The sequence below is a fragment of the Anser anser genome, assembly GCF_964211835.1.
Source record: "Anser anser genome assembly, chromosome: 1".
Classification (NCBI taxonomy): domain Eukaryota; kingdom Metazoa; phylum Chordata; class Aves; order Anseriformes; family Anatidae; genus Anser; species Anser anser.
Window position 1 is genome coordinate 204,054,122 of NC_139720.1, and position 27,125 is coordinate 204,081,246.

Here is a 27,125-nt window from a genome sequence, read left to right on the forward strand (position 1 = left end):
GGGACTCCACCGAATGAAGAGGGGTCTTCACAGTGTGCCTAAGTACCTGACGGGAGGGATGAAGCTGAGGGAGACAAACTCCTCAGCGCTACTCAGTGACACGGCAAGAGGCCATGGGTACATATTAAAACACATAAAAATGTGAAATTCCGTTTGAACAGAGGAAAATGTTTTTTGATGTGCTTTTTTTTTGTTTGTTTTTAAACCGTGAGGGTGATCACATACTGCAACATTTCAGTTGTAGAGCTCCGAGTCATGGTGAACGGAGCTGTATCTGGCTGGCGGCCGGTCACTTGTGGTGTTCCACAGCCACCCTGCCCAAACTGGTCATTCTCCTGCTGTGTTTAGCCTTGGGGCTGCCTCACCTAGAATATCATGTGCAGCTCTGGGCTCCACAATACAAAAAGGATGTTAAGGTCCTTGAAAGCCTCCAGAGGAGGGCAACAAAGCTGATAAAAGGGCAGGAAGGCATGTGCTGTGAGGAGAGGCTGAGGAGCCTTGGGGTGCCCAGTGCGGAGGAGGCTGTGAGGCGGCCTCACTTTTTCAAAAGTATTAAAAGTCAGCAAGAGATGCTACTTTCCTCAAAAAAAAAAAAAAAAAAAAACACACCACACACACACCAGGAGCTGCCAGTCCTGACCTACCTACCACTGACAGCGTTCCCACAACCACAGTATCTTCCAGCTCAATTTCTGCTCTCCCAGACAGCCTTGGAAAAAAAAAAAACAAATACATGTTTTCCCTCCCTTTGATAACTATAGCAGTAGCAGTCCTTAAAGCACACAGCAAAGCACATTCAAATGTTTACAAGCTGTTCCTATAAAAAGGCAGATCTCTCAGTTGTTGGCTTTCACCAAAGCAGTTGCTGAAGTGCAATGGATTTTAACATATTTTGGTTTAGAAAAAAAAAAGTTTTCCTGCTAACTTCACTTCTACAGCTTGTTTCTGCATTTTAGAGTAATAATCTTTCCACAGGAATAAAACTCCCAAACAATTTGTTTCCCTGCTAGCTCTGCTGACCAGACCACAGCACCGAACTCATGCAAGCGATCCAAACTTGAGGTTTTTCTCACCATACAAAACAGGTGAAACACCATCCCCACAGCGCAGCTTGCTGTCTCGATTTCTTACCTGTAGCAAGTAAGACTAACGCTTGTAAGAACAGTTGCTGTGTTAAAAGATTTTGTTTGCCTGTTTTGCCCACTTTTCCCCCCATACTGGGAATTTACAGGCTTCCTTAAAATGCATCAAACTGGATAACCATAAAACATTGTGAGAAAGGAAACCGTCATCTCAAGTCTAAATATACTATACCACTATACAAAAATATACCAACAAACTTGTATTTGAATGGAGAATTCCGTGCAAACCACAGAAGCGCTGTATTTATTTACAGCATATACAATACCTATTACCATTACTATGCCGTCACATTCTGCCTCTGCAATGTATTTAGACTAAAGGCATTCATGGCAAGGGAACAGCCCCAAATACCAACTGAGTTTGCTATCAGGTGAAGATACAAGTCTAAGAATTCCACGTTGTACTTCTAGAAATGTTTCTGACGCTTCTCGAAGCAATATATGGTAATACATTTGTTTCCAAGAACACTAATATACATACATAGGAATTCTCTGTAAATGTGCACTGTTGTACCGTATCACATTTTAAACACAGATGCTTTAAATATTTTTCTCAGAGTCTAGTACACTGAACTTTATGAAAAAACATCCATAGTTTTCTACTAAAACATGCTGCCAATAGTAGCCCAGAGCAAGATTTTACAACCAAATTATAAAAGCCCTAAATCTCAGGTTTTATAATACCATCAGTGACACAGTCTCAACTGTAGCGACGAGACAGGCGCCGCTATAATGTTAACAGCCAGTACGTAAACAGTCATTCGGCCAAGGGGGTGCGGGGGCAACCCCAGAAGGGTCCCTTCAGAGCTGCCCCAGAGCTTGCAGAGGGCTGTAGGGGGCTTTCTTAATTGCTTACCGAGTGCAGAAATGGAAAAAAAAAAAATGTTAGCCAGGCAGCGAGACAATTAATTTCATTAAAATTGTAGCTGTGTCCCTTGTTAAAGCTTTATAAATAGCTATTGAAACTCATTAGTACTTTATTTTTTAAACAAGAGTCCAACAAACTGAAATTTGCCACTTAGCTATCAGGAAAACGTAACTTAAATGGATTTGAAGCATTAACAGGTTTACAAAACACTTGAGAGAGCATCACGCCTTTCTTTGGGAATAATTAATCACAGACGTCTTAAATCCTGGCTGTTCACTGAACTACCAGACTTCTTTGTCTTAGAAATCGGAAAGGTACAACCCATCCAGTCCCATTTCCAGCAATACACTGGCTGCAGCCAAGCCTCGTATCACATTTCAGCAGCTTCATTCACAGCAATTTTAACAAGTATATTCAGTTACTGCCTCGCCTGCTAACAGCCCCGGCGCTCCCAGTGCAGGGCAACGCGATGCCGCTCAGCCCGAGCCACGCGCTGCCCCCTCTGCTACATGCTCAAGTCTTCTTCATAGTCATTTTCATCTGTCAGATGCTATAGGAGAGTAACTTAGAATTCCACACAAAAGCCAAAAGGCACTAGCAAAATAATCATTTTTCAAAGTTACCAACAAGTCGAATTGCTTCTTACCAAGAGCTTGAAACAACCCCTGCAGGGAGCGCGCTGGTAAAACAACTCCATACGGAGGTCAATAAAATGAATGCAGGGATTTCCTAAGGAAGCCTCGTGAAATGAACGTGACCAAAATGAAGTCGCTAACAGACCTTTTAGCATCCTATACTATAAAAATCGATTGTGACAAAAGAACTGCAGACGCATCACACAAGAGATTAAAAAAGTGAAACTGCAAAGAAAACCATGTTATTTTAAATATACTTGTGCAAGTGCACCTGTTAGGAGATTACTTATTCTAATAACAACAACCATTATTAACATTAATAATACTGTTAATACTAAAAAGAAATTGTATGTTGTATTAATAACCACTAATAACCATTGTTAATATGACAATATATACCTAAAGAGTAATTAAAACGTTGAAGCCACTGCCAAATAATCAAAAGGCATTAGAAAAATGTATATTCTGATGAACTCTACATTTCTCCAGGAAAAGAGAATACTTTCCTTACATACAAGGCCCTTTTCTATCCATGTGAAAAAACATAACATACAAGTAGCACCTGCAAATGCAAAGAAAAGAAATAACACGGTAGGACTAACGCTAATAACTTCAGTACTGGTGACATCTAACCCTGTGCCTTCTTAGCACTTCTCAGAACATCAAACGTCTACCAGGTAAGCAGTTAGCATACATCAGAGTTCAATTTCTAAATTCTGCGTTGGTCGGTGAGGATGCTTCCTCCTAACCCTATCAGGCAACGCAGCTTCAAAGCACCATAAAAAGGCAAAAATTCCAAGTTACTCCTGCAGGGTCAGAGCACCAAAGGGGCAGAATGTGAATCAACACATCACAAACTAAAATATCCATGTTTATGCATCTACGTTCAATTACGATCTAAGAAATCATTCTTATCAAAACATTAATTAATCATACCATGACATGTTCTTCTCTGGTAAAACCACAGAACATTCATACATGCTGATCCCAAGCATACAGAAAATTTACAAGTGTTTTTATTCCTTGGCCTTTCCACAGATCCTAATAAACTACCTTTCATGCACAGAATAACCGTGCTTTATAATCACAAAATAGAATCCACATGGACATACTAATGTGCAATGTATATCTTTATAGAAAAGTAGTGGTATAATATAACGTAGATCATTTTCTGAGTACATTTGACATTTCTGCTCAATCCCACCTCCCTTTTCCTTTGCCAGTGCCGTGCAAATTTAAGTTACTCGTTACACAGACACAAACTATAACCAAACCACTTCTCCGACACCTTAGAAAACCCACTCCCCCTCACGATTGCAATGCTGGTCCCTGGAAGACTAGCTGCCCAGCTCTTTCTCCCATTCTTCCATAAGAATTTTTAAATGTACACATTTACTGGCACACATGTACAGTAACACTCAGGAAAATGTGATTTACAAGCATGCTGTTCCCAAGTTGAGGGCTGACGGGTGCTGTGCAAGCACATGCCAGTGAGGCACTTAAAATAGGGTCTCCACTTGGGAAGAGATTAAGTGATTAAGTCTGATGGTGCTGCCAGCTGCTAGTTGCAATTTAAAGGGCTGGAGATGTTTATGAACTAAAATCAGGACTTTTTCCCACCTCCCCGACTCTTCAATACGCTCTGTTGAAAGCTACTCGGGAAATGACTGAAAACGCTGCTGTCTCTCTATGTCCAAAGTCAGTTTCCTAAGAGACCACAAAAGCCTATTAAAATTTGATCTCGCCTGTAACAAAAGCTAACAAATGAATGGATCTGGAATCAGAAAGTCGTATTTCACTGCATCTGTCAGCACCAGCATTTCACGCAGTTTACATGGTTAGCATCCAATAACATTCCAAACATCTTTTTATCTTAAAAACAATTAAACTTTCAACTGTCTCTTCATTTCATGTATCTATTTTTTCATTAATAACAGTGACTGCACATTTTCAAGCTCCCAACGCAGCAGTCATGGAAATATGCCTGCTAAGCGTGCTGTGGAAATCATACTCCTGCTTAACAGCACGATCACCTTATTTGCTTGAGAACTACATATGAATATCCTTCTTTCCCAAATTGATGATAAAGATGCAATAAACATTTTCTAAATATTATCAGCACTGGAGGAATAAGAACACATTTTCCTGTGTATAAATATTTGCAATTTTACCTCCTTATGAGGATTTAATCATCACAGTATAAAATGCCTCTCTGAGAAGTTCAACTTGATGCCTTATGGTGCTATACCAATGCTTTCTTTTTATATTGCATCAGATAAAATGTAAAGTGAACTTTTTAGGCAAGTTACATTAGGACACACACTTTTCATTCTTCATGACATGCAAGAATTAATTATTTTAGCATTATGCATTACATACACGTGGTACCTACTTTTGTCATTTGTACACACCCGTATCTCAAATTTTATTACTTCCAAATCTCAGAAGCTAAGTAGGTGCCTGTTAACGTGGCGAAGTTTTCTTGCATTGCCACTAAGACTTTCAAAATTTGGCATTTGACATAATAGTTATGAACTTTTTGCTACACTTAAGAAGTTTTAGTTGTGTAAGTTTTCCAGAGTTGTTCCACTATTACATAAAAACCCAGTATGGTTTGCACTTACAAGCGATTTCAGCTCTTGACTGAAACGTGACTTATTGATTCCTCCTCGACTGAGGAACACTCTGAAAGCTACAGGAAACTTATAAATGAGAAGAAATTAGTCTGGCAGTCTATCTATTGTCATCTAGAAATAATAGAAGCCTGACACATGAAGTCTTCACATTGTAACAGGTCTGTAGGAAAAGTTAAGTGTCCCTGATCAGAAGAGTAAAATGCATTTGCTTGCACGGCAAAATGAAACACTAATGTCAACACAATGCTGGAGTCTACAGAAATACAAGAAGTTCTACCAAAATGTGTCCTCCCTTTTTGGAAGTAATTGCAGTAAGATGAGAACTAGTCAGCTGGAAAGGACTTGTAAATAAATAAATGGATAACTTAGCTTCCTAAATAAATCAGAATAATGTTTGTGGTTTTTTGCTACTGTTGCATTAAATAACATGGCTCACAAGTGTTCCCTCTTTCCCAGAAATTCTTATATATAAAAGAACATCCCTCAAATTCCAAAAACAACGGAAAAAGAATTATTTTCAAAGGACAGAACTTTGGGAGTCTTACCTAAAACTCAGGTTGGGCTTTGCCTACTCCTTAACTGAAGTTTAGGAATGGGGCCTGACAGTCAGTTGACAACTCAAAATGTATGTATTTGCAGTTCTTTTGAAATGACTGCATGCAGAAGCTTCTCACATTCATAGTAATCAGAATTGCATTTGCATCATCTCTAGGGATGAAGCCCCCTCTCTTTTAAAGAATAATCCCTTCTTTGACACCTTTGTCTCCAGCTATGCTTCAAATAAAGCACACTAACTAGATAACTAAAACATCTCATTCCTTATTAAAATAATTAAGCATTATAGTTTTCATTATTGATACAAGCTATCAATGTAAGCTGCATTTCAAAACCATTAAAACCTTACAACCCCGGATTTCATCTGCCATTCTTCATGGCCGCATCATAAATGGCAGCTTTCAGCTACCCGTGGATCTCCCAGAGCTTCCACCCCACTGCTTCATGCTTTTTGTAACAACCTTGATAGCTAAGCTTCAGCACCATTTTGTAAGCGAAAAGCTTTGCCTTCTGCATCGTTGCATTTCGTCCAACTTGGATTATGTCAGCTCTTCAAGTTAGTTTTTTCCCATGACATCCTATTATTCCTTTACATTCACTAGAGTCACATTGTTAGCTTGTGTCATCAGCAATTTCCATTAATAATTTCATTTGCAGTGATTTTGCAAACATTATAAATAATATCTTATAAATAATGTTTAATCTTTTAATGTCCTAAAAGATTAAAAACAAAACAAACAAAATAATTAGGCAATCCTAACCACCCAGCTTCATTAGGCAGTCCTAAACAACCCAATTACATATCAAACAAGGAAAATGAAACACAAAAAAAGAAACTGATCACTGGTAATGTGCGTTTTCACTTTAGCTTCCTATACTTAAATCTAAAGTTGCAAAAGACACTATTTCAAGCAAAGTAGTCTTCCAGCACTTGGAAACAAAATGACTGAATTGTCAAATGACAAAACCAAGAAATATTATTATATGAAACAGAAGATCCATAAAGATAAGCTGTACCTGCTTTTCCTTTCAATGAGAATAGCCATGTAAGAAGCTGGTAAAGCAGCACCAAAACCAGGAGACCAAAAGTAGAATTTTCCAAGTAGTTTCCTGAAAATGTAATTTGTACACGTATTACATGCAGAGCAAACAAAATATTGACATCCAACACTGTATTCTACTTTTATCATAAAATTATGCATGTTCCATTAAAATGAATTTTGTCCCTTTATATTAATCAATATTTACAAATAAACACTAATCATTTCACTTTTACAGTTGGATAGTTCTTCTCAGAGGGGGGTACATAAACATTAACACCTGAACTACTTTATTAGCATTTCCATTTCATTTAAAGGATTACTTTAAAGAAAGTGGTGCTTTCAATAGATGTTTCTGAAAAGTTGCAGACACTCATTATAGGAAAAAAAAAAAAACTATCAATGAATAAGTAATAGTTGCTCTTTTCTCTGGTACTTGTTTGAATACATCTTCAGGAAGATGTGCCTTGTGGAATGTAGGAATGTAATCCAGCGAGCCACGAATCAAATCAAATTATTCCAGCATACATCGTGCTCTGAAGACAGAGAAACTATTGCTAAAAACAGTAAATCACTCACTCACAGTAAGCCAGGGAATTAATCTGCACATTACAACTAGAACCAGCAGCAAAATCCCAGTTGTGTTAGGGCCAGTGGGAAAGCTCTCACGTTTTGCAACTAGATCTGTGTTTCTCTGAGAGTCCACACGATGTCAAGCATCAAAATTCTTCCAACTTGAAGAGTTGGGGGAAAAAAAAAGTTACACAAATGCTGACATCTAAGCAAACATTTGGTCACTGTGAGAATACAAAGACCAAAACGCCTTTGGGGGACGATGGCCTGAACCACACTGGATCTGCCGAGAACACCTGCACCTTCAAACTAACTCAGGATGACCACAGAAGCAAGCAATAGTCAGGCAGTCATGAAATCTGGCAGCATTAATAAACACATTTCAATTAAAATGGTGCTGCTAAACTGATAAGCACCATCACTTAAGGAAAATATAGCATTATGGTGGAATCTCCCCCTTCTAAAAATAAAGCGAATAAAATACAACAAACAAAATGCCAAACAAAGCGTAGGAAAAAAAACATCTTAGATGAAATTTCATATTGGTAACACGAAAGCAAGAATTACTATTATTGGTACCACGTGGATTAGAGCACTTTTGCTGTAAAAGGCATGATTAGCCTCACTTCACACTTCCGCTGCAAAAGTAACATTACCAGTGAGCAATGCCAGCTTACATTCGTAAGTGAAAAGAGAGCCAGTGTATCAGCAACAAGTGATGTAATGGCAATTACACACACAGTTCATTCCCACGGCTGCAAAAGGATAATTTCTCAGGATGACAATGCCAAATGCCACAGGAGCTAAAGTTCATTATTAGGACTCTCTTGGAAAGCAATTACTGTATGAGGTTTCAGAGAGGCCATTTTAAACAACTTAAGTATGAACACATCCTATCAGACACACCTGTTAAGTAAGAGAACAAATGTCTTTTCTGTGGGAAAGAAACGGCAATTTGTTCTTTCTGCACGGTTTACGCCCCCTCTATGAATGGTACATGTTCAATTTGATAAGATTTAGGAAACAACAGTATATATTTTGCACAGTAAAAGTCAGTGAAAATTAAAGCACCTGACCAGTAAGTGAAACATTTAAACTTCTGCTGGAATAAATGAAAACAAGTTTTCGTTATTATTTACTTGGTTATTTTACATGGTCTACAGGTAGATACTGGAATGAGAAATGGGTTGTCTTTTAAGTTACACCTCTAATTCCTCACCGTACAACCGTATCCAAAGCTGAAAAGCTGGTTGACACGTAAGGTTGAATTGACTTAAGCAAGCTAAAGTAAAGCTGTATGTGGGAAAACTCAATTACTCTAGTCGCTAGACTAACAGGATCGTGTCTTCACGAGTTTTTGCATTAATTTAATAAAACTGAAAACCTAAAAATCACACCTATCTTTTAACCAACTTAATGCTAGCCAACAGAAGAGCCCAGCACTTCCGTCTGAAGCCTAGACAGATGCAGGCTTCTGGAGCTCGTCAGCAGAAGGGATTACAACCCCCAGCTGGTCTGTCACACGCCCATAACACAGATCACCACCTCCTCTGCTCTGCCAACACAGCAGGCTGCCCACATTCCCCAATTTATTTCCAGGAAAAAAAAAAAAAAAAAGAAAAGTCAGCTAACTTAGCTTGGTAATGCCTTCTGGAATAAGAACATCTATCTAGAGCCTAAGCCATTGCTGAAATGGGGCTTAGATGCTTTGGAAATTTTAGCCACTTATGAAATAGAGAGAATATTAAACAGTTCTGGAAATCATTTATTTTGAATTTTCTTGTTTAAAATATTACACCCTTGAAAGTAATTGTAGTTGTTCCCATTTTGGTGGTTTTCCCTGATGGAAAGCAAGGAAGTATTACAAAGACATCAAAAACACACATTAGCACAAGTCAGACTTCTCACCAACAATTACATTTCATATTTAGGTCTTCTAATTGCTACCGGAAGACTAAAGAAGTATTTTCTACATAATGCAGCGTTAGACAGTGACTGAAGATTCACTGGGACTTAGGTAAAAGTATGAACAGATGAAGTGGGCACATTATCCAGGAGACCCTACACACCTGCCAACACACCTCCTCCTTGGTGTTACGAAGAAGGAAACAAGACAACTCTTTCTCAAACCAAGAGTTGTGCAGGTAAATACGAGTTAACGTGTCCAGCTACAAACCCTTCAATCTGTTGCTTTGCTCTAGAATTCCAGGAGCCAGCTGCTGGACGGCTTTGCTTCTGAGTTACTGCCCCTCCTGCTTTCTGGAAGCTCTCCCACTCAGAGGATAAAGTCTGCAGGAAATCCTGGATGAAACCAAAGCTCTGGCCAGGATAGACATTCATAGAACAAAAACCAGGACTTGGACTGAGACGATCTTATCCAAAAAATGGTTTAATAAGCTTTCCCACCGAAAAGGACACAAAAATTGCAGCACACATCCGATTACACAAATCTATCACACTTAATCTCTTACCACTATCTAGAATCAGATCTAGAGGATCTAGATCTCCAGTCTCAGACAATCTCTTTGCATGGTCAAAACTTGACTTCAGAAATATTTAGGATGCAGTTAAGCAATATATTTATGGTGCTCTGCCATTCCTTGGATGGATTAAAATATACAATACCAAATGGCATTCTGGGCTGGAAAACGACACCGTTATTTTTGCTCTCAGGGGCTACTGAAAGTCAAAAAATCTCCCGTATTGTATAGTAATTAATTCAACGAATCATACAAGCGCACACAAAAAACAGCTGCACACCAAGTGGTTAAAAAAAAGCAGAGAAGTCTCACATGCACATCTCTATCCTGTCACCCACCCAAGAGCAGATTAGAGAAGGAAGCTCACATGGCTCAAGCTGCCAGACAATGTTTATATTCAGTACACTCCAAGTGAGGGACTTATCAACATTCTGAGCTCAGAATTAGATCTTAAAAAATAAATAAAGGCATACTGTACACAGCTTTTAAAGATATCGTGTATTTATGCTGCTTCCTGGCTCGTTCTCAGTTTCTCTTCATAGCACTTGTCTCTGACCCTATTCGAGTACTAAAGTGACTTGTTCAAAGAACCTACCCTTGATGACACTCAAACATCTTCCTGATTAACACAGTAGCTAATTTAAAGTTCATCACTGCGTGACCAGGATAGGACGGCTCTTTTCCTTCCAGTGGATTGCTTTGCGCTTTCCCTCTATCAAATTTCATAAGCCATTTTAATCAACAGATCTTTCTGAAATAGCTGACAGTCAATTTTAGACTTCCATATCCTAAATAGCCTCAAATAATCTCACACAATTCTTCATCCCTTTTTCGAGACTGGTTAGGTGTATGCAGGACAAAGAACATAGCAGGCACATTACTGGCAACCTCTTCCTATTATGCAAACCGATTATTTATTCCTTCTTTTGTTTCACACATTTTAACTGCTTGTTAATGATTTCCTAACTCCTGGAAGGCAGGGAATCTTTCTTCTTAAAGAGTCCTAGCAAGCAATCTTGGTAATCTTGCCGTTTGGGAATTCATATATCATGCATCAACCAGCGCATCTTTAGATACGTATTTATCCTTCAAAAAAAACGAATTAATTTGGAAGGTATAACTTCTCTGATAATCACGTTATCCACTGTTTGTTTGAAATGTCCATTTGGAACAAATCTTTCTAGGAGAGAAAGATCAGGCCTTCTCACATACTCTCTAGGATATATTTGGATTTCATGCAACTACGTATTTGAAATCAGTAACAAGGAAAAAAGGAACCAAGTGAATACATTGTCTCGTTTACTGATTTAAAAGACTTTACAAATGGAGGAGGAAAAAAAAAGAACCTTCATATTCAAGTGGTAAAACCAGAAAGCACAGCTATCGCTTGTCTTACTCCTAACCGCTACAAATGTGTATTAAAAAAAAGACAAGTTTTTATATAAATTTAAAAAGCTTCATAAAAATGGCTTTCATATTACATTGAATTTTTAGGACAGTATACCAACCTTAGAATGCAAAAGCAAGCAATATACAAGGTCCCATTTGCTGTCAGAAAGGAGGTTGACTGCAAGATCTCAGGTAGCAGCTTGTGCAAATAATAGTCAAGTTTTCTTTTCCTGAGAATAGCTGCAATCTGAGGGAGGAGGGAAGAAAAAAAAAGGGGACAAACTTTAATTCAGAGACTTTCTTGCATCGTTTAAAAAAAAAAAAAAATCAAGAAAGGAAAATGAGATATGCCCACTTAAGCAATAAATCAAAGCCTATTAAATTTGCCGGTTTTATGAACAATACCACTTCCTTTGAACTTGTTCCAAATGTTACAATATTTATATCAGGAAATACACCAAACAAGCCTTAATGCAAAGTATAGGAGGAATTTTATTACCTTGTTACCGTTGGCCATAATAGTCAGAAATGCTGTCTGCCAGATATCAGAACTTTAAGATGCAATAAATTCACGGAGTTTTGTCTTTAAGGCAATTAAACCATCTCCTAACAAAGGTCAGAACATCACTAAGTTACCCAAATACAGGCCCTACACAGTGTCTGTGAGGTGACTAGGCATTACTAAAGGTTTTATACTCCAATTAACCAACTGCAAGTCCTGCCAAAAAGATTTCACCATGTGCCAGAAGAACATATTCCTGACAAATTTTATAGAAACAGTATGTTATCTCTGAAAACTGCCTGTTGTAGAAAACAGGTTGGATCTAAAAAATAAAGGCTCTTCCTGGTCAGTTTTATTCATGTTCCATGTTTTTTAAAGAGCTGTTAGTGACTCAAACACAACAGGCCCTCAAATCTTTCTTGTCCACCGAAATTGTGCAACTGCAAGAACAAGGAGCAAGGCTTCTCTCAGAGGCACGTGGGGCTAGGACAAGAGATAACAGACAACCTGAAATACGGAAAACTCATGTTAGGCGTAAGAAATAAAATTTCATTTGAGGATGGCTGAATATCTGAACGGGCTGCCAGCTGTAGACTCTCCATCACTGGAAGTCCTTGAAGCTGAAGCTGGAAGACGCCCCTAGGAAGCGCATCCAGCCGGCCCTGCTTTGAGCAGGAGGTTGGGACCACACGGCCTCCATGGGCACCTCCAACCCCCATGTTCCCATGCTGCCATTAGATTATAATTTGGGTGCACTGTGAAGTAGATTTTTATTTTTAAATAGCGATATCTTCTTCATCTGCATTGGTTTCCCAGGGACTCTCAAAACTAGCAGGAATTTTCAGGCAATTCTTAGAAGTACAGAAGTTGTAGACAGAGAGCGCTTCTCTCTGAAGAGCTGATGAACACGACGACAGGCAACCTGTTGGCTCAGCAACACCTCTCAAAGGCTCAATTCCTCGAGTTAAAAACATGGAGTGAGCTCTTCTCAAAATCTGTCCACTTGCACTGATGAGCAACGTGTTTTAGATACAGAAACGGGATGAGGATTCTGCTAGAACAAACCGCAGGAGAGTGCCACCAAAATTCATATCCAAAATGAAGCTTGAACTAAGAATTGTGGAGCAATATATGCATGAGCACACTTCTGAAAACAGATCTGCACAATACTTAATCTAGTGTCACAACTGCTTAAACCATAATGGATTAGGCAATAATGCAATCCAGATAATCTTTCTGTTGAAGCAAAGTCTTAATGCAGTCTAAACAGCAGATTACTAGTTGCTCCCTCCTCTGTTATTTCTAGCCTACTGTACAAAGGTCGTGAACACTTGGAACAGAAGAACGTTGTTTTTTTTAAGAACATAGCTCTTACAGCTGAAGTGTAAAGTCTTTTTTTATACTCCTGGTACTGTGAGGAAAGAAAAGATTGGTATCTTATAAATAAATGTCAAAGTTAACGTTTATTTCTGTAGCTCCCCCAGTGAGCTTTATACTATTTTAAGTTGCTGCTTTCCCTTCTCTTTACTATTCTACTCCCAAGTGAAAGAAAGGAACCAGAAATAACGACACAAACAGGTCTGAGGAAGCACTGTACGTAACAACTAAAAGAGCTATCCACATGAAAGCAATGCAGCTTGAGAGGGAGCAAACACTGGAGGCACCACTCAGGTGAGCTGGGAGGTTACTGTGATGCGGGCCAAATCCTTAACAACAAACCCACTGCTCAAGGCGCAGCAGCAGATGGCAGAAGCAGATACCAGCAGCAAAGGAGAGGGCACAAAACATCCCGTAGCCATCTCCCTGGCATTAATTTCCACACAGAGCGCACTAACAGACGTAGCACAAGGCTGTCCAGCGACCTGTGCTACGTGAGGCTCCCCGTAGAGTCGGACATGTGGAAATGCACATCTCATGGAAAGCATGGTCTCAGAGCTCCAGCACCGTTCGGGGAGACCTCACTCCAGCCTTTCAGTACTAAAAGGTAACTTATAAGAAAGATGGAGAGAGATTCTTTACAAGGGCACAGGACAGCAACAGGACAAGGGACTTTAAACTAATGAGCCTTTAAACTAAAAGAGGTTCAATTTAGATTAGATATAATGAAGAAATCCTTTACTCAGAGGGTGGTGAGGCGCTGGGACAGGCTGCCCAGAGAAGCTGTGGATGCCCCATCCCTGGAGGTGTTCAAGACCTGGTTGGATGAGGCCCTGGGCAACCTGATCTAGTGGCTGGCATCTCTGCCCACGGCAGGAGATTGGAACTAGGGGATCTGTGAGGTTCCTCCCAGCCCAAACCACCCTGTGATTCTACATAAAGGGAGCACGTGAATCCTCAGACTCCTTCATTTAGGCACCTAAGGGTGGTCTGTATCAGGACCCGAGTGCTGACAGATGTAAAAGTTGGTTTGGGGAGTTATTCACTCCAAGAACGAAGGACTGCAATTGGAGTCAACGTGCTGTCCCAAATACTGCACTACCAGGCAATCCAGGAGGCCAAAAGCAGCTCCGTACCTCCCCGCTGCTCTTCTCACCCCTCTCCACAGTTTCTCAGTTTCACTATCGCCTTTTGGAGACGGAATAACAAGACCTTTACAAAATAACATTCTTCAGCACTTACAAAATACTGTAGATTTCCAGCTTTAGTAAGACAGCATGGTATGTCTGCAACATTAGTGGAGCAACGCTGTGCTAGATAATGCCACGAGTGTCTGCCACTGCATGAAACCCCGACACCACCCCGCTGCCCCTCCGCCTCGAGCAGCCTGTGCTGCTTCACCTCTCCTCCTAACCCCGAGGTCTCGCTGCAATGCAGGGCACAGAACCAACACACCCCTCACACCATGGGAGAGTCTTGCACGAAGTACAACCCACGGTCGGCGCTGGCTCTCCCTCTGCTTTCCTTCTGAGGCCACTGTGTTTCTCCTGCCTATGAGAAGGCACCAACAAGCCCGAAATCACATCTGCAGCCGGGAGGAGGAGACTCCATCAAATTCCAGTGGATTATCACCCAGGTTTCACTTACTCCTGACTTCTCCAAAGCAATGCAGCCTTACCAAAATCAGAGGGAAGAATGATGCTCTCAGAAAAGAGATGTTCCAGCATCTCCTTTGAGTAACACCAGCTGCCAGGAATACATCAGATCTGCTGCAACCTCCTACTCAGGCTTTCCACAAAACACCGAGCTACTCTTAAAATGTCTTATTTTCAATGTACCCAATGACCTGGCCCTAGGATATTTAAAAGAACTATTCAACTGCCTAGGATAAAACCTGTTATTAGCTCCACCCTTCAATGGAACTTACATTTGACCAAGATAACCCTTCTCTGTACTGAATCACTTTTCCTTTTTTAAAAAAATACACGTATCAGTAAGGCCATGGAAGAGTTCCACAGATGCTAACAGACATCGCTGTGCTGCTTTCCATTCCAAATAAAAGGCACAATGTGGCTTGTACTTCTTATTTCCATGTATATAGCATATCAACCATTAAAAAAAAATAAAAAAGGAAACAGAAGACCTAATAAAACCAATGCCATGATATATATCTGATATGCCATTAAAACCCCACCACATAAACCAGTATGCTTGTTACTAACATTTTAGGCAGATTTGCTCTCTGCAGGTAAAGAATATTCAGGCTTGAAATGCCTAACACTAAAGATTCATTTATTCATCAAAAAAATTCAACCCTAGTAGGCATTAAGCATTTGTGTCATAGCAGAACATAACCACTTCTTGTCACCTAATTTGCCAGAATTCTGAAAATCAATAAAGAAAACCCAGATTTCAGAAACTAGAACTGACATCCTCTCACCACAACTTACGGATTTTTTTACACTATTAATTTTTAGGCACTAAAGAAATTTTAAGTAGTATCACGGTTTGCAGATGCAGTCTTCATTGCCTGCTTTATCGCCCTTCCTGCAGTTTCACTCCCCTTTCTTCTCTCCAAAGCAGGGGAGGCTCTATAGATAGAAGGAGCCCAGATTTCCTAATGTTTTTGTACTCTCAGCTTCCTAAGGGTTAACCAATAAATCCCAGCTTTTCCACTGTATATAAGTATATAGAGTATATAAGAAATACTCTTCTAGATGCACAAGTGCACAACGACTAAGAGCAAAAGGGAATTTAAAACTAATCACGTACTGCCACAAGGCAGATGGCCTAAGAATGTCCAAAGATTTCAGGACTTCGCAGTTTCCTTCTATTTGCATCCACAAGTTACAGCTCTTGATCTCCCTTCATAGCAACACAGACTGCAGAAAATACAGACATGCTGCTGAAGAAGGATGAAGCAAAAAGAAGCCCTGATATTTCATGATTAAAAACACAGAACAGCAGGGCTGGAAGTACAATATAACAGAGAGAAAGTTCGAGGGAAAAAAACTGAAAGTAACAGACTGAATTCTAAAGAAAAAAATCAGATATATTCAAATATTAAGAAATCAGAAGAATTCAAATATCACAACATACCGTTTTAAACATCTACTGTTACTTTTCCAGTGAATTGCAAACCCTAAAGACAAAAATTCAAGCCTGTCCTGCATACACGGGTAGACATTTGTTATTTAAATGACAGCTGAGTAACTCATATAGAACCGTAAGCTGAAATTTGAAGGAAGTAAAAAACCTCACGGCAACAAAAGTAAAGAATTAGAAGCATAAGTGCGTATAGATTAATTATCATTATGTTGCTGCATTTGTTGCATCTCTGCATAAGTTTAACTTGGCAACTGAACCCCGGCAGAGCCTATTACGCTACCTAGTATGTGTATCACTGGATACTACAAGTATAAGGGTATGCACACGTGAATCTGGGTGAAATCCAGATCGATCACAATGCTTCAGTCCTCAGACAACTGAACTGTTGCTTTCACAGTCAGACAAGATGACTAAGACCTGCACAGCATTAAGAAATGCCTTGATGAAATATGCCCCGCTTCTCGTTGCATGACTCCTGTGCCCTCTGTGCCCTACACACACACTGGAAAGAAGGCAAAGGGAGCCAGACCTGCCAGCCTTACCTCCAGAGTAAATATTTCTGGCCCCAGCCAAAACAATTAGTTTGATGCTGTGAATATCATCAGGTAGAGCCTCTTGAGTAAGTTAAGTCAGGCATGTGGGAAATGTTTTCTTTCTACCTGCAAGACTGATCCAGTACTTTGCAGTGTCCCAGTACCCACCTGTGGAAACACTGAAAACAGAAAGCTTGTTTGTAAGAAAAACAACTCCTTTCCTCGTTTCTGCACACAATTAGTCAAAACTTGAAACGCAAAATTCAGATATTGCAATGCAGGTCTTTAGCAATATTAGAAGACTTTTGAAGGTAATCCCATACCTACACTACCTATAAATGAAGGGAACAGCAGGAGTAATAGATCACAGCAAGACACAATTACCTGTCCTCCAAAATCCTTGAATACACAAGCACCGTAAGGATTCCCTAAACAGCTGATTATGTTTTATGCACCTAGCCCAGACTGCAAGATTCCTCCTTCCTCATTCTGTAAACCAAACACAGTTACTCTTCAACACTAATCACCCCAGTTTCCCTAAAGTTTAAAACAAGCTCTGATTTAGCTCTCACTACGCCACTTCGGCCACTGCAATCTTGAAATATGTAGCTAGATAGAAAACTTTCATATAGATGAAAAACTTTTGTAGCATTTTTTTTTAAATGAATTAATTCATTAGTGTTAGGTAAGAGGTTAGACTAGGTGATCTTGGAGGTTTCTTCCAACCTAGATGATTCTGTGATTCTGTAATTTTAGCACTGGTGGAAAAAGCAGGGGATACAAGCTACTGTATCTCTATGACGGTTTTTGTGTGAAGGGAAATGAGGGTAGAAAGAAACAACTTTTTTTTTGTACCTTTATGTACAATATACTATGTGACAATGGATTTAGAAGAAGGGGCCACCCCTCTACTAGAACACAAAAAGTCATGAACATACCCCTCTGGTATCCTCAGTTTTCACCTATGTCCTTTAGCTACAGACTCTCCAAGAGGCATTGCCTTGGCGTAATGCACCTGCTAACAGGCTGACCAATATACCCAAGCTGATGGGTTATGCAGCAGGCCAATAAAACACACAACTTGCACCAACTCTGCTGTACTGAGCACAATTTTTTTTTCTCCTTCCTCCATCATGCCCCCATTTTCTAAGCTTGTACAAACTTTAAGAACGGTACCCCTTCAAAGTGAAATTAGCCCACACAAACAACACTGACTGATGGAAACTGAAAAAGCATCATCATTTCTCTCGTTCTTTCAGAACAGCAACTAAAATCAAGTAGATTATAACAAATGTTTAAAAATAAAAAAATAAAATATGAGCTACAGAAGTATTCTGACACCTAGCCAAATCTCCAAGACTCCAAAACTCAATGACTTTCATGAAGTGGCTATCTATGAGGTTTGGGCACATTTAAAATGCAAATTTAGAGATGACCAATAATGCTGTCCAACATCTCGCCCACCTGCCTGACTTCAGGGCTAACCAAAAGCTAAGGCACGTTCCTGAGGGCACTGTCCAAATGCCTCCTGAACACTGACAGACACGGGGCACCAACCACCTTGCTAGGAAGCCTGTCCCAGCGTCTGACCACCCCCACAGCACAGGAATTTTCTCTCATGCCCAGGCTGACCCTCCCCTGGTGCAGCTCTGTGCCGTCCCCATGCATCCAGCCATCGGTCCCAGGGAGGAGAGAGCAGCACCTCCCTCGGCGCTTCCCTCCTCAGGGAGCTGCAGGGAAAAAACTAAAAGCAAAGCTATCCTCAGTATTTAAACTAGTGAAGAAAATCCCTTCTATCACTCAAGTGACAGGCAGAACTACAGACCATCAGATATCTTTCTAAATTATATTCAAATATTTGTACACCTAACATTTAAATGTATGTTAATTATATGTTCTCTTATATGTTTTTGTTATTTTTTCTTAATTTTACAAGGACATTAATCCCTTGCATTAAAAATGATTTTTAATTAATTTTTGAATTAACAAACTCAAAACACCCTCAGGTAACATTTGCGTTTTGAAAGACACTGTTGTCCAAATCAGCAACTTGTTTCACATGCCTCCTCCTAAACATTCAAATTTGCCGTTCTTCAATTAGCTGGTCCCGCCCTGATTTCACAGATTACAAAACCTCACTTCCAGATGTTTTTATTTCCTAAGTCAGCTCCTGCAATACTCCGAGAAAGACTGCGCTCTGCTGCTCTCTCCTCTGATGTCCTCTGTCCCTTGAGAGATGTTATATGAGGATTACCATTAGGGGGTTGGGTTGTTTTCTCGTGTTTGGTTTTGGTTGTTTGCTTTTTGTTTTGTTTTTTAAACTTTCCGTGCCATCCACCCAACTAAAAAAAGAAACAGATAGGAACACTCATGTACTCTTTGAATGACATCTAAATTACCTTCAGTCCTGGCATCATTCTCATTCCACGGAGGCCTGTCTTTGCCACTTGTTTCCCTTATACTTTAAAAAAATAAAAAGTAAGGGCTGATCCTTCATTCTCTTTGAAATGCCTGACTCGGTACAATTTTCAGTAACTTACTTCTTACCTTGAATTCCTGCACTCAGCTGTACCAGCTTTAGAGAACAGACTTACGTTTGCTTTATAAGCAGCCCTTTAAGCACGTTTGCTGGCTCCCAGTGCTCGCACTGCCTTTGCTGAGATCTGTTCGGTCAGTCGAGGCTGGGCTTTCCCTGGTTTTCACCACTACTGAGATGCAGGCTCCAGGCTGCTCCTCGCACCTTTCAGCATAATGAATTCAGCTGCACTGAAGAACTTAACTGATTCTTTTGAAATTCTCAAACTCTGCCCCTTTGAAACATAAACATCTCACCAAAGGACTGGTTTTCTTTATTTTCTCTTTATGAGACGATGTTACTGGTCTGTCCTGAAAGCCACCCCAACAGGCCAGAACGGGCGCAGCCAGGAATGAAGATGTTGCAACCGGGTTCTTTCTTTAGTAACACTTAAGCCAACTTTAGTCCTCATTAAACTGGCGTGCAGAAGAAGCTAAAGGCAGGAACACGCTGACCTGTAGGTCATTCAGAGCACAGCCCGGAGGTATGGGAGACAGCACAGCCCTAAGACGACCAGATGTCCCAGCACAACGCAACCACAGCGACTCCACAACCCTCCCTGACAGAAACACGTCACGTTTCCTAATGGCCCACCCCAGAGACCCAAGCTGGCATACAGAAGCACAATCACAGGTAATGCTAACATCCTTCTCAGCCTCCCCACCTTACTTCACAGAATCTCACAGAATCACAGAATTGTAGGGGTTGGAAGGGACCTCAGGAGATCATCGGGTCCAACCCCCCTGCCAAAGCAGGTTCCCTAGGGCAGGTTGCCCAGGTAGGCGTCCAGACAGGCCTTGAATATCTCCAGAGAAGGAGCGCGCCTTCCAAGCGTGCAATGGTTCACAGCACAAATAATAACAACAAACTAATTGCATTTTAACATATGCAGGAATTCTGCACTAATTTAGAACACCATCTGGCCAGCAGCCCTCTCACACACCTCAGGAAGATGCCACACGGTGACTGTGCCTACAGAGCCAGGTAAGACATGGCTGTTTGGTGCATGCTAACTCCCAGACTGGGCTCGAGATGAACCCAAGGAGCTCTCCCTCCGAGACACCACAAGGGAAGCAAGGCTGAAGCACCACGGGCACCGTCCGGCCTTGGGGTTGCTCTCTGGCCTTAACCCACAGGGATGTAAACACGGCCAGGAAAGCGCCGTGACTCCACTCCCACTTGATTCGGTCTCACCTTGATCTTTGGCTGGTGATGCTGTCTTCCATCCAGCAGTTTTGAAAATCATTCATTAGCTAAATAGGTTCATTCTTGTCGTGGCCTGATGTTGACCGGTGACTAATCAGTGAAGAGACCTGCCAGCGTCCACGTGCAAGACTACCTGGCCCATGCTCTTAGCAGTACAAAGAGCCCTCCCGTGTTTACATAGAAAGGAAAACGATTTATTCTCGTATGCTTGCTGATAACACGTATATTTAATGCTATTGTATAAAACACTGCCCTAGGGAGTTTACAGAATAAATAAGATAGATAAAATAAATAAGCCTAAGAAAAAGAATAGCGATACACAGGGGTCAAACAGAGACAAAGGAAGCTATCAGCACTGGAATGGTAAGTAGGAGAACAAATTTGAAATGGTAAGACAAAAAAATCAATTGGCATTTAAGAAACTGAGGTAAGAGTGCTGTATTCAGCCCTGGGGCCCCCAGAATAAGGAGGATGTGGAAGTATTAGAACAAGCCCTGAGGAGGGCCACAAAGATGATCAGAGGGCTGGAGCACCTCTCCTGTGAAGACAGGCTGAGGGAGTTGGGGTTTTTCAGCCTGGAGAAGAGAAGGCTCCGGGGAGACCCTACAGCGGCCTGCCAGTACCTAAAGGGGGCTACAGGAAGGCTGGGGAGGGACTCTTTGTCAGGGGGTGCAGTGATAGGACAAGGGGGAATGGCTTTAAACTAAAAGAGGGTAGGTTTAGATTAGAAATATGGAGAAATTCTTTACTCAGAGGGTGGTGAGGCCCTGGCACAGGCTGCCCAGAGAAGCTGTGGATGCCCCATCCCTGGAGGTGCTCAAGGCCAGGCTGGATGGGGCTTTGGGCAACCTGGGCTGGTGGGAGGTGTCCCTGCCCATGGCAGGGAGGTGGAGCTGGGTGGGCTTTAAGGTCCCTTCCAGCCCAAACCATTCTGTGATGCTATGAAGGCTATTACAAGTACAATAGGAAACAGCCATGGCATGAGCATGAAAAATACCAAAAATTAGACCAAAATCAATGTGAAATGAGTATGAAAAGCAAGACCAAAATAATTATGAAGAATGTACAAGACAAAATGAATTGAAAGAAATCAATAAAATACAGCAAGCCCCAAGGACCATTAAAAATACAGTGGAACGGCAGGCTCAGGATATACCTATTCTGCTAAATAATGGCTGAGCAAGCCCCCAGCCCAGAGGACAAGGCAAATGGACCCACTGGCATCCACCCTGCTCTGGGTCCAGTGCTCCTCCCTCCTGCGCCAGTAGATCTGTCTCAGAGACAGGTATTTGGAGCCAGAGCTGCACTGATCGTGAGGGTGGACCACTGCAGGGCCACAGCTGGAGCCGTTCCCCAGCAATTTGTTTTGGGCAGAGGAAGGGCAGGAGATGTAAGGCAGAGGGAGCTGGTGCTGGGCAGGACACCGGGGAGGTCAGGTCAGAAAAGGGGGGGAAGGATCCTGCCTTAAATTAAGCAGGGACAGATGACCAGAGCAGGAAAACGAAGAGGTGAAGGACACACATGACTTGGCAAGAAGTCAGAAGAATGAGCTTTACAGCAAAGCAGCAATCAGACAATTTTTACTGTAGTAGAGGAAGCATCACCATCATATCTGATTACCTCAGATACACAACAAAGACTTCCTATCACTGACCAAGCACTTTCATCCACTAGAAAACATGTACCACCATCAAACAAGTGCCAAAACCATTCAAACCCTCAGGAAACAGAGGACTTTGCCCTAACGCGTGTCACGAATGGCAGATTTCCCATGTGAGGTCAATGGAAATCAAAGGCAACAGAAGCCAACGCTTCAGACCTGGTATTTCAGCCACTCATTTCTGGGCCCTTCATCCCCCAGCTTTATACAACCTAACCGTGAAGTCATACTCTACACTCAGAATTCCTAGGAAAGCCCAAATTCTTCAACTCTGATAATATAAGATCACACCTCCAAATCGGTGTTTTGTTGGTTTTTTTTTTTTTTTTTTTTTAGCATTGTCTAATCTAAAATGGACACAAAGAGAGAATACATCAACTTTCGATGAAGGCCTTTTACAGCAACATTTTTTAAAGACATTAAGGCAGGCAGTTTTAAATAAGCATAATTATATTTATTGGTGGTTGTTTGTCTTTTATTTTTTGAGACAGCAATTTTTAACTTTTTCTTTTCCCCCTCGTAGTGTTTTCACCTGGGAGCCTCAATAAATACTATAACTACTAAGGACAAAGCTTCAGAACCTTTCTGGTGAGTAGTGTATCAATATGCAGCACCTGTGGCATCTTACTCTCTTTGAGCCCTCAAAGTTTGTGTTCTCTTCTACTGTATAGCACAGCTCCAAAATAAGGACTGAAGAGAAACACCACACATTTGTCCCCGACCTGCTGGTCACAACAATCCTACAGAAGATGGGAGTTTGCATTGTATGGGCTGAGGAAGACTCAGAACTCTGCTCTCCCACGAGTTCACCTGGATGTCCAGTTATTTAGCCAACGTACAAAAGGCATCTCTCGCCTTTGGGTGTGAGAAGGCACGAGCAGCTAAGACACAAGATCATGACTGAAAGCGGCTGCAGTAATCGATTTGGTGGATTTCATAACTGTAAATACATACAAAAGCAGGCCTCTCAGAAGACCCACGCACAGGGACGCTTGGTTTGGGAAATGCAAGCAGCCTTGGTTATGAAAGACGCATTCCTGCCAGCCACTCCACATCAGGAAACATGGCCAAAATGTTAGTGAGGCCGCATACCCATCGCAATCTCCAAATTCTTCAGCTACCAGCTTCTTACCCTCTCATTCCATCTGCAGCTTTACTCAAGTGGTCTATAAACCTAAAAGCTTTCAGGTTATTTTCAAGACACTTCAGAAGTTTAATGACTCAAAAAAAAAATATAACAACTTTTTCTCCAAACGCACAATAAGATGTCAGAATATTACCTATAAACCCAGGACTTGATTTTTTTGCACTGACACAACATGCAAAAGGCATAAGCAAGGAGCAGAAACCTATTCCAAAGGAATCCACAGCTCAACACCTTAGTGGATTGACGTTTTCAAAAATGACCCTTATCCAGGCACTGCTCCACTTGAGCCAAAGTCCAGGGATCTGAGGAGCAGTGGGACACCACTGTCATTTTTCAGGAAGCCATTTCAGGTTGCTCAAGCATCCAGGTATCTCTGGATCTAAAAGATTTTACGAGTTACCTGGGGTGCTTCAAACCGAGCAGAGCCACCAGCCGGATGTACAACTCCACCCCAATAAAACCCACATTACCCAGCGTATAAACACTAGGAAGATCCTTTTCCCCAAAGGATGGCATTTAACGAAGTACTGGTATAGCTAATAGATAAGCCCTCGCGTATTAAGGAATAATGGAGACACGGATGTTTCCACAGGTGTGTGTTACTGATGGACAGATAGGGTGGGTAGAGGTACAGCGGTGTTTATACACACAGCCTACACACCCTAAACACAACATAAACACACGCTGTCTTCTGATCTCTTTGGAGAGTGGCCAAATCCATGGTACTAGGGGAAGGAGTACTCCTTAAGATGCTCTGAAAACGAAAGGGACAGAATTAATACAACTACTCGGTCCCAAAAAACGTCACCGCAATTACAAGAACTTTATTCTCATAAATACTTTGTCAGGACAAGAGGTTACGAGAGCCACCAAGGGAGATGCACTGCATGGGAAGCTACCTTAGCATAACTTTTCTCACACAGAAACATCCCTAAAACAGAAAAGGGAGTTGAAGTGCTGAAAATTGAAAGCATAAACTGTCAGTTCAAAAGAAAATTGCATTATAGTTTTCTAGCCTAGAATGTAAAGAAGTGTAACACGCAACAGAAGCCCTTGTACTTTTTCCCTACAGAATTCTCTCTAAAAACAAAATCCTCATAGAAATCAATCCCTATTTATTTTAATTATAATGCAATTAACAACACAGCATAGAAGACACCGTTTGTCATTAATTACGTATTACTTGAGTACATTATGAAACCCTCACTGTAACACTGAAAGCGTTTATTAAAATTGAATACGGCACTGCGAGTATTTCAAACACTACTCTATAACTTCTCTAGTGCTAAGTACCATATGGAAATATTTCACATGGAGCATTTCTCACCGCTTTCTTCCACCTCAGTTGCCACCTCTGCCCCTTATATCAACCCTTCCAGGGAGGGAAATTTATTTTATTGTCTTTCCCTCCAACACCAAACATATTACTGAAGTTTCTCAAACAGACCTAAGCATCTGGAAAAAATAACAAAGGGTCGCTCACTGCATCTACTAATTACTATCTGACTGCTAAGTATACTTTTGGGGAGTGACATTTCAATTTAGATATAAAAGCTACATTTGCTAAACCAATCAACCAGTACTGGAGCAAAATATAGACAGTGAAAGTATGATTATCTGAAGATTTATTTTTGCAACCAAAAAAAATACTTAAATACTGTTATTAAAAAACCACCACCACGCAGCACTATTTCATAGCAAAGACTCTTTCTAGCTATTTACTGAAAGCCATCGTGTTACACACCAAGCACTAGCACCGCTTAAGCATGGCTCCATTGGTGTCCCAATGACTGAAGAGCAGCAAAACGCCAGAGACACAGGGTGCAGATGTTACGAGTTTGGGCTCTGGATTATAACCGTCCCTAACCACACGCACTTCTCTCCCAGAGTGACCTCTGGCAACTTCTCCTCTACTCAACCTACTTCCTTTCCACACCAACTCTTTCATCTACCTTTCTTTGTTATTAGCATGTGGCAACAGGAGGAACAAACAAGCAGAAGCTATTTTACAGGCTCGACAGAAAAAAAAAAGTGCAATTTTTGATGCTGTGCTGTCAGATGGAGACTAAGTAGAACTAGCAACATTCTGAACATCCACGGATATGACTAGAGAAATAAAATAACTTAAATTCATCCCATAACATGACTCTAAGAATGTAGGACTGAATGTTTGTGCTGTGCGACTGTGACGTTTCATTTGCAAATACAAGGATTTCAAATACAGCTTTAAGTCTGACAAAGAATTACTTAGTGATGGTTCATAACTCAGGAGAGCTCCTTCCCTGCCAAGCTACTTAGTGTGCAAGGCCTCCCCTTCACCCTCTGCAGCCCCTACTGCACCCTTTCACTCTTCACCTTCTGCTGGCTCTGGTGCTCTATAAAACTTCATAAAGAGTCGATTCAATTCATTAATGTAGTTGAAAATTCAGCTAAAAGCAGGGCAGTAACCTCCTCCTGGGTTAGTGAACAAACCTGCTCACGGAGGGCGATGATCAAGTCCGAGACCACACGAAGGAGGGAATACAATTACGTGCCTGGGAGCACAGGAAGGTGAGGGCTTCCTCCCTCTTTAGGTAACTGAGATTTCAGAGCAGCTCAGGTTTAGATTACTCTGGTAGGTTAAACATCATTAACAAAGACTTCAGAAAATTAAACACTGTCAATAAGGGAGCGTAAAAAGCTGGTGCAGTCATTTTGCATCTTGCATGACACCGGTTGGAAAGGTTCCCACCCTACCTTGGATTTGTGACAAGACGTTTGTGGGTCCACAAAGTCATACAGAATGGGAAAAAAATGGGGATTTGGGGGTTTGTTTTCCTTTTCAAAGAAAAAAGGGGGAGCTTTCCACCAAACCTACAACTGCAGGAGCTGTGACATAGCTACGAGCAGGACTTACTTACAAGGTTGAAGAACTCTGATTTAACCAGGGAGCTGTTTAAGCTGCTTTTTCCTTAGCCAGACCTGACAGATCACCACACCTCACGCCTCACATCAGGCCCACTCTCTACAGGTACAACAAGTGTTCACGTTTCTGCACGGCAAACTGGATTAGAAAGCAGATCCAAGGGAAAAATTACTGGGTCACAGCAGGGAGGTGGAGAAGAGGGAACATCCTTCTCTGTATTCGTATCCTGAGCCAGCCCACCGTGCCCTCACACAAACAGCTGCCACTTCTGTTTGTGCCAGCTCGGTGTGCAAACCTTCACTGCCAGACAGGGCAACTGCACAGGTCCACACTGCTACCAAACAATCGTTCACTTTTCTTCGCGTGGCATTCGATATTGCCACAATTTTCAGTCAAAGGTACGCTTAAACTCATTACGCCAGGACTGCTGCAATCCCATTCTTTCCCGTGTATTTCACGTCTTGATCGTTTTATTGCACCAGCACTGGTACAGAGTGGAAAGTACAGACTCACTGACCTGTTTTTCTGTATTTTAGGCTTCGTTTGCAGCCAGCTCCCTGCTCAACCCCCTGAGCACCGTTACAGGAGAAACACAAAGGTGGGGACAGCAGGAAGTGCTTACCTGCAGCAATCCCAGCTGAGATGAGCTTTCAGGATACGTTTACACAGATGGATGCAAACAGATCCCAGTCCCCTACCTACACCCTAACTTGCTGGAAGCAAGCCAGCCACGACTGAGGTGATATAACCGAGTCTAACTGCGCGCACAGACTAAAACACCTCACCTGCGGGGT

The 27,125-nt window shown here is 41.4% G+C and overlaps 1 protein-coding gene across 2 annotated transcripts in view; it reads right to left on the bottom strand.

The window, feature by feature from the left end:
- TMEM135 (transmembrane protein 135) overlaps window positions 1–27,125 on the bottom strand; it is a 181,100-nt gene that overhangs the window by 152,736 nt on the left and 1,239 nt on the right. For both annotated transcript variants that reach the window (XM_083796596.1, XM_083796595.1), the window contains exons 2-3: window positions 11,438–11,565; window positions 6,854–6,946 (exon numbers count right to left, since the gene is read on the bottom strand). In XM_083796596.1, coding sequence (XP_083652722.1) covers window positions 6,854–6,946; window positions 11,438–11,565 — 221 coding nt within the window. The remainder of the gene's footprint in view (window positions 1–6,853; window positions 6,947–11,437; window positions 11,566–27,125) is intronic.